Source organism: Nicotiana attenuata, unplaced genomic scaffold, assembly GCF_001879085.1.
Source record: "Nicotiana attenuata strain UT unplaced genomic scaffold, NIATTr2, whole genome shotgun sequence".
Lineage (NCBI taxonomy): Eukaryota > Viridiplantae > Streptophyta > Magnoliopsida > Solanales > Solanaceae > Nicotiana > Nicotiana attenuata.
In genome coordinates, this window is record NW_017670433.1 from 324,965 (window position 1) to 334,091 (window position 9,127).

General features: G+C 40.3%; 1 protein-coding gene across 1 annotated transcript; it reads left to right on the plus strand.

The window, feature by feature from the left end:
* The first annotated feature begins 4,803 nt into the window (after positions 1–4,803).
* Positions 4,804–5,757, plus strand: LOC109239320. Its single transcript, XM_019405868.1, has one exon. It carries the CDS (start codon positions 4,804–4,806, stop codon positions 5,755–5,757), a length of 954 nt encoding a protein of 317 aa, XP_019261413.1.
* Positions 5,758–9,127: the final 3,370 nt, after the last annotated feature.

Consider the following 9,127-nt stretch of genomic DNA (forward strand, 5'->3'; position numbering starts at 1 on the left):
GATCTACACAATGTCAATTCCCGGTAAATATCTGCCAGTAGTAGAGGAGCAAGTGTGTGATCTTTCTTTTTAATAAGGGTTTGTGCAACTCTAGCCATGCGGGTATCTACTGTCCCTTCAGCATTTGGAAAGACTATGATTCCCAGGAACGCAACTATGAAGGCGAACCTACGATGAATTTGCCAAATGTTCTTGTCCTGTTTGTTGTTCAATCCTTTTTCATGTGTTTCGAACTCGACCGAATGCCCAATTCTGGAATACAAAAATTGAAAGGAACAACACCCGTTGTCCACATAAGCCTTCTTCATTTGTTTGCTGATATTAAGAAGATCAAAGAATTTGTGCACTGATGGGGCTCTCGAGAATATCAGCTGTTGTTTTCTCAAGTCCTGACCAAAATGAATGTATCCAGCTATTTCCTCCAGTGTAGGGGTGAGCTCAAAATTCGAGAAACGAAAGACATTGTGCATAGGATCCCAAAATGTTACCAAAGCTTTGATCAAATCTTCCTGTGGTTTAATTTTCAAAATGTCGGTGAGAGCACCCAACTGTTCCTTTACCCAGTCTTGACCATCTTTATCCAAATCATACCACCACATGCACAACTGTAACTGAGCCTGCTCTATGACTAGTAGTTTCGGGTCCTGGACAGTGTTCATCTTGGTACCTGTGAACGGTTAGGGTTAGGGTTGACTCTGATAGAATTTTGAGGAACCAGTTATTGACTCCCAAAGGAATGAGCAAAAGAAAATGACCCTTTCCCCTTTTACACAAAAGTAGCTGCTTTCGTAAATGTGGCCCCTTCGCAATTTCAAGTAAATTTTGAGGCCGGGGGAAGACACTTAGAAAAATGACCCCGTACTGACAGATTTGTTCGTTCTCTACAAAAATAGCCCTTCGACAATCGAAAAATATTCTAAGGCTATCTCGGTGAGAATGACACCGAAGTTGGGTCGGCTTATTCTTGACTAAAGACCTACCTACAACTTCACTTTATCTGGTTAATTTTGCAAAGAGAGGCCGAACCCTATGTAGGTTGCCTACGTATCCCACGTCCAATGGGAATCAGACCTGCGTAGTTCGGGCAGTTTTGACATAATTTTAAAAGAAAACACGAGTAACTTGTTTTGACATGACTCTTTTGCTTTTCTTACTTTTTTTCAAATCCCACTTTTTTTGAAAAATTCGGCAGAGTTTCAAGACATTTTCAAATACCGAGATTTTCAAAATCGAGTTTATTTCCATTCTACGCCACTCTTGGTTTTTCCCCTAACTGTCTTTCCTAGCCGGTCAGCTTGCAGGCCGAAACAAATAAATGTTCACATAGCACGTAAGATGCATCAGGATGGTCTGTTATTGTGGGTACACCTGTCCTAGACGGACTCAACCCCTGTGTTGAGTCCCCTAAGTCAAATGCGCGTGATGCAAACAAATGTTCCTACTAGGGATCCGGCATAAGGTTATGTTCTTCTAGGTTTAAACCTGGGGTTGGGTTCTAGACTGGGTTTACCCGAGTGGACAACTCGAGCCGAGGTGGGGGCAACGTACCGGGAGCTCGAAAGTCTGCTCGTACTTGTTGCTGACCCATACCTCGTTCTAATTGGTATGACTTCTAACAGAAAGTGGGCCACGCGTACGTGTGCACCAAATTTTAGAAGACTCGGGAGGGTGGCGTAAGAAGGCATTTTAATAAAATTCAAGCAACAATAGATCGGTAAATAAACATCAATTAGCACATTAGGTTCCAAAAATACAGTAATATTAACAATAAATAAAGCCAAGCAAAATCATATTAACAAGCTCGAATTCTTGAACCCTGAACCAGAGATTCTGGGTTCTTATCCCCAGCAGAGTCGCCAGAGCTGTCACACCTCCTTTTTACTACCCCCGGAAAGGGGTATAAGGGAGTTTTTTCCAATTTAAGTGACAATCGAAACGGGATTATTATTTAAGATCAGAGTCGCCACTTGGGATAGTTTATGGTGTCCCAAGTCACCGATTTAGAATCCCGAATCGAGGAGATTTGACTCTGGTTTAATGTCTGCGAAACACAGAAATTCGGGTAAGGAATTTTGTTAACCCGGGAGAAGGTGTTAGGCATTCTCGGGTTCCGTGGTTCTACCACGGTCGCTTTGATCATACTTGGCTTAATCAAATTATTTTATTACTTATTTTAGAACCTATACGCATTTGCCTCTTTAATTTAAGAAATTATCTTAAAACAGCTCACGCGCACGTGTACCCATTTGTTTGGCGCGTCAAAAATCATGTCACGCGAACGTGTCTGCAATTAATAACGCTTTATTATTATTGTTAAAAGGGTTTAGTCGAAGTTGCACGAACGCATACTCCGATTTTGTTTTTTAAAATTGTAATTGTGTCACGCGAACGTGTACACAATCGCGATAGTATATTAAATCGCGCCTAAAGGCTTTTCTACGAATGTTCATTTTAGGATATCTAAATTATAATGTTTGTGAGGGCCATGAGTTATTTGATGAAAGATGGCACACCTCAATTTTCAGAAGGCTCGTATGATTAAAGTAATAAAGGAATGTTCTTACTCACAACTATTTTTGATTTAAGCCAATGATTATGGGTAATGAAATATAAAACAGGCCTATAGTTATTTGGACAAAGAACTGGGCCAATAGCATGCCCAGTATACTATTTGACGGGCGTTAAAGAACAGGGAATGCAAGCTATCACCAACTGGGCTCACAATTGGGCCCAGGCGTAAGACAAATGAGAACCGAACAACAGAGGTCCGATTTTGGCTAGGCGCCATGATTTGGGACATCGGCAGGCCCAATTGTTTTAAGGATCTGGTTTCGAATACTAAAAGCCCACTGAAATCACAAAAGCTTTTTACGCTAACATTTGCATAAATCTTTAAAATGTCTAACATGGTAGACCTTAATTAATCACGTATTTAATAATAACAAAACCAGATTTGAGTCTTAAATTTTAAAACCATTTTTTAAACATAGATAAACAGTCACTTTAAAATTGTTGGAATCAATAAAAGCCAAATATTGCAAACATGCATAATATACTAACCTACATTTAGAATATAGCTAAATAAACTACTGGAGTTGCATTAACTAATCTATAAATTGTATAAAGTCCAGTCCAACTTATTACAATAAATCAGAATACAATAGCAATTTTAAAACAGACTTTTCGCATCACTATTCGTCTAAAATACAGCTTTCTTTTAAAAAATATTCTAAGTGACAGTCCAATCTACTGCTGCTTTAACTTCGAACAAGCTAGGACATGCTCATGACTTTACCAGCGGAGTCCCTTTTCTATAATATGCTAATTGTTTCAATGACCAAAATAAGAATCTAGGCACCATTAAGGGGTGAATCTGACCATTAAAGGGTCAGATTCATTTCCTTTAGTGCTATTATTAATGGTGAATTTTGAACACATTTTAGCAATCACACTGATTCAGCAATCAAACATTGACATATACAGCACAATATTTTAGATTTCATGATCAACTTCAACGGCCATTTAAAGCAACATTAACACAGGGTTTGTAGGCATTAATCAACCCCAAGTTCACAAAGTCATGGTTCCTAAAACTAACGGCAAAGTTCATCCAAACAAAACAAGTTTCAAACACAAATTTTGGACTCAAGATTAGTTCTACTTAAGATAGACATTGTTACATACCTTGAAATTGAAAAATACAGCAGAAAAATGACCAAATAAAGGTAAAAAAACCAAGCTTTAGTAAGCTTAATAGTAGCAGAAACAAACAGCAGAAACAAGTGGCTGAACTGAATGAAACTAAGCAACCAAACCCAGCAATATCACATCATCCAAACTCAAGCCATTTTTGCAACTCAAAAACCCAGAAATTTCAGAGCAAGAATTTGTTCTAACTTAGGTCCAAATCAGCAAGGAAATCGATTAGCTATCAATGAAACAGTAGCTGAACTTTTAATGTTTTCTAGGTTTCTGAAAAATTGATTGTCACGACCCAAACCCCGATCCGATCGTGATGGCGCCTCTCGTTAAGACAAGGCCAGCCAACCAACCCAAATTGCCCTTTTCAAAATAGTTAATATTAATAAGCAGTTTTAGCATAACTAAATAACCACAGTCTACTACTAAGTAATCAAAAAGTTTTCCTCTCTATTCTCTCTCGGCGCAAGTTAGGGTGAGCCTCTTAACGTGCGCCTTTGCCGGAATGGGGCGGGGAAGACCACGGAAACACGTCAACAGAGTACTATTGACTGACCTAAAACTACTGGAGGAGCTTAACAAAGGATCGGGGATGGGGAAATCAACAAAGGAGGACCCCAATTTAGGTTTCAAATCTGCTGGGACACCAACGAATGGAGGTAATTCAAACAGGGTAACAATGGCTACGCCGGCGGGGAAGGGAATTGATGAATTAGGGAGTAGCTCAGCAACAACAAAGGTGATAAGCAGTCCTAAGGAACAAATTGAGGTGCAATTGAACAAGGTGATGGTTCAAACATCTGTTACCCCTACCAGTACCGTAGGGGCGATATCGGCACCGGAGACTCTCAATAATTCAACATTGAAGGGGATTAGAGGGATAGGTGATGAAGAGGGCAAGCAGCAAAATGGAGATGATTCCACCAAAACAGTCTCGCCAAAAGGGCAAGGGGAGAAAGCACGAGTGATATCCTGGGCAAATGTTGTAGCGGGTAATAAGCTAGCAGCTAAAGGGATGAATCTCGAATACATAGTTCCAATTATACAAGAGGGGAAGAAAATGGTGCAATTAGAGCAGGAAGACATTGATGAGGGAACGGTATAATGGAAGCAATCAATTATCCTCTATGTGATTGGGTACTCTCCTACGATAGGGCTATTGAAAGGTTTCTGATGGCACGCTGGAAATTAACTACAAAGCCTCAAATCTTCTACCATAATGAGGACTACTTTGTGATCAGATTCAATAAAATGGAGGAGAGAGATGAAGTATTATTGACTGGACCTAATATGATCAACAATAGGCATGTGATAATGAAGCCTTGGGCTGCTGACTTTAATTTTAAAAATGTAGTTCTAAAGACGATGCCATTGTGGGTAAAGTTCCCAAACCTGCCATTACAGTGCTGGAACAAAAGATCCTTAAGTAAAATTAGTAGTGGGCTAAGTACGCCATTGTATGCTGATGATTGCACTACAAATACTACTCGCAAATCATATGCCAGGGTCCTTATAGAGATAGATATCACAAAGGAACTGCCTAAATGTATACTGGTGCTTGATCCACAAGGAAATCAAATGGTGCAAGAAATTGCTTATGAATGGGAGCCAGAATTCTGTGGAAAATGCTTGCAAGTAGGACACTCCTGTAGTGAAGTGGAAGCCCAGCGCCCTACTATACAACAAACTAGAGGTAAAGTGCAGAAAGGGAAACAAGTGTGGAGGAAGAATGATGCCACGGGTAACCAGGGTGTGCAACAAAATAAGGCTAATCCCAGTACTGACATAGCAAAGCAAACTGAGATAAACACTATAAGCAAAGAGGCTCCAAATGCAAGTACGCAACAAGAGGAATGGACAAAAGTGACAACAAAATCAGCAATCAAAGCTAAGAACACAATCACGGAGGAAGAGAATGTTGGGACCTCCAATGGATTTAATCCATTACTGATGTCGGATGATCAACATGAATATCAGATACAAAAGAGAGGGGATTCTAGGGGACAATGCAGCTACACCGATGGGGCAGGGGATACCAACTTCTATCATAATCAATGATGAATTTTGTGACATGGAATGTTAGAGGCATGAATAAAATACATAAGCACAAGGAGATGAAGGTGTTTATGAGGGAGACTAAAGTTAATTTTGTTGCTATAGTAGAACATAGAGTACAACAATGTAAAGAAGGGAAGATAATACAAAAAATAGCTCCTAATTGGAACTGGCTTTCAAATGCCAGTACAATCACAAAAGGGAGGATATGGGTACTCTGGGATCCTAAATATGTTGGATTCAGAATGCTGGATATGGACCCTCAAATAGTGCATGGAAAAGTGAGAATCTTTGCTCTTAATATAGCTTTCACATTTACGGATGTCTATGGATTACATAACATAAAGAACAGGGAGAGGTTATGGATGAAACTTAAAGCCTTGGAAACTACTCAACAGGGACCATAGCTCATCATGGGAGATTTCAACACAGTGTTGCATCCTGAAGACAGACAATTTGGAGCCCCTGTACAGGAGGTGGAAATCAGAGATTTCAGGGATATTTTGTTTGACACTGGTATGGCTGAACTACAATATATGGGCAGAAACTATACTTGCACAAACAATCATGTCTACAGTAAGATTATAGAGCAATAGTAAATGGAGAATGGATGACCACAATGCCAACATTGCAAGTGCGAGTAATGGAACCATACTTCTCGGATCATTCCCCTCTAAGCATCCAATTTGGAAAGAGACGAGGCAATGGAGGAAAACCGTTTAGATTTTTGAACTGCCTAGCGGATGATGAAAGGTTCATTTCCCTGATAAAACAGTGCTGGTACAAAGAAGAGAATTTGAGCAGCATGGGCAGCATCTGGGCAAAACTTAAAGAGGTCAAGCAAGAGCTTAAGATCTTAAATACACAGCACTATATGGGAGTAGAAAAGAAGCTGAAATATCTTAGGGACCAATTAACGGAAGTCCAGGAGAATATGGATACCAACTTGAGGCAGCATGAGCTAATTGAGGAAGAAAAAAAGCTGAAGAACTAAATAGAGAAGTGGGACCATATTGAAGAAAGTATATATTGACAGAAGTCTAGGGTGAAATGGCTACAACTCGGAGACTCAAATTCAGCATATTTCTTTGCAAATATAAAGGTTAGGAACTCACAGAATTACATAAGGGAGCTGAGCAGTCTGAAGGGGCATTTGCTACAAACAGAGAAAGACATAGAAGTTGAGATAATTGACTATTATAAATCCCTACTGGGAACTGCTGCCAAGGCTGTGCCAGCAATACAATTGCAAGTAATGAAGCAGGAGCCAACTCTGAGAAGAAATCAGCAACTTAAATTGATTGCACAAGTAACAAGAGAAGAGGTAGAAAAAGCTCAATGGGGGATAGATGATCTAAAAGCACCAGGATTAGATGGGTTGAATGCATGTTTTTTCAAGAAGGCATGGCCTGTCATTGGAGATGAAATCACCAAAGCTGTCCTACAGTTCTTTGAGACAACAGCCATGTTCAAACCAATAAATTGCACAGCAGTAACTTTGATTCCAAAAGTGAAGACCCCATCATCCATAAAGGATTATAGACCTATATCTTGTTGCACAATCTTGTACAAAATCATCTCAAAAATACTAGTCCAAAGACTCCAGGATGTGATGGATGAGCTGGTGGACAATTCTCAATCTGCGTTTGTCCCAGGTAGAGTCATTTCTGATAATATAATCCTAAGCCATGAATTGGTGAAGGGTTATGAGCGGAAAGGGATCTCCCCAAGGTGTATGATGAAATTGGATATGCAAAAGGCGTATGACTCAGTAGAGTGGGTATTCTTGGAGCAAGTGATGGATGGTCTAGAATTCCCGGGAAGGTTTACAAGGTGGATCATGCAATGTGTGAAAACAGTCTCCTACTCAGTACTGATAAATGGTTAGCCTTGCAAGCCCTTTGATGCCAAAAGAGGTCTAAGGCAAGGGGACCCCCTGTCGCCTTTCCTGTTTGTGTTAACTATGGAATACTTCACTAGACGCCTCAAAACTCTCAAAAAGAATCCAGATTTCAATTACCATCCAAGATGCGAGAAAATGAAGATTCTACAACTTGGTTTTGCGGATGATATGCTTCTTTTATGCAGAGGAGATGCCATCTCTGTCCAGCTCTTATTTGATTGCTTTTTAAATTTTTCGAAGGCTTCTGGATTAATAGTAAACAAGCAGAAGAGCTCTATTTACTTTGGTGGTGTTCCTGAGGTAGTGCAGAATGAAATCCTGACAAAGCTGAACTTTATTAAAGGGCAGCTACCAGTTAGATATCTTGGAGTCCCACTAAGTACAAGGAGATTAACCGATGTACAATGCTACCCTCTACTGGAGAAAATGCTAGGAAGAATTGAATCATGGACTACAAAGTACCTATCCTATGCTGGGAGGGAACAATTGATAAAAAGTGTCCTATTTTTTATACAAACTTTCTGGGCCCAGGTGTTTGTTCTTCCAAAGAAGATTATTCACTTGATTGAGGCAGTGTGCAGGAAGTTCCTTTGATAAACATAAGGAAGAAATGCGGTGCTGCGGACGCTAGCAGTCACCTCGCTAAACTTCGATAAACTTAGCCTCCGATCAGCTCAAAACCCGCTACCGGGTGAACAAATACCTGCATCTGCACACAAGGTGCAGGGAGTAAATTGAGTACTCCAACTCAGTGAGTAATAAAGGTAAATAATAACTAAGCAGTAAGAAATCACGTAAAACAAATCGTCATGTTGTATAGAGCAGTGTAAAACCCTTTTTAGAAAACAGTGAAGCTGTGAAATCCTTAGAAAAACATCTTGGCTCAGTTTAAACCTCTTTTGGAAATAACTTTTTTAGCCGTTATGCAATTGAATGCAAACAATAGTGCAGATAAGCACAGAAATTCGCCCCTCGGGAACAACACTCAGTTTTTCAGATAATGCCAGGCAATCAGGTAGGTATTGCATGAAATAGCACAGACAACAGATAATGGCAGACAACGAAATAAAGTAAACACATAGAACAGTACCAGTACCGCTACGGCGTGCAGCCCGATCCACATATCGCTGCGGCGTGCAGCCCGATCCATTTATCGTCGACGGCGCTCACTGGGGTGTGCAGACTCCGGGAGGGGCCCCTTACGGCCCAAGCGCAATATCAAGCCATCTCGTGGCATCAAGTCTAGGCCCTCGGCCTCATCTCAGTATCGGTATAACACTGTTGCGGCGTGTAGTCCGATCCAAAAGTATCCTCACACACAGGCCCTCAGCCTTACTCAGTCAAAAATCACATAAGCCCCTCGGGTAACAGTAAAACATGTTGCTCAGCCCAAAAATAGTATAGGAAATATCATTTCAAGTGTTAAAGCAAAATAAACTTGGCTGAGTTTTGAAAACAGTGGAAAATACG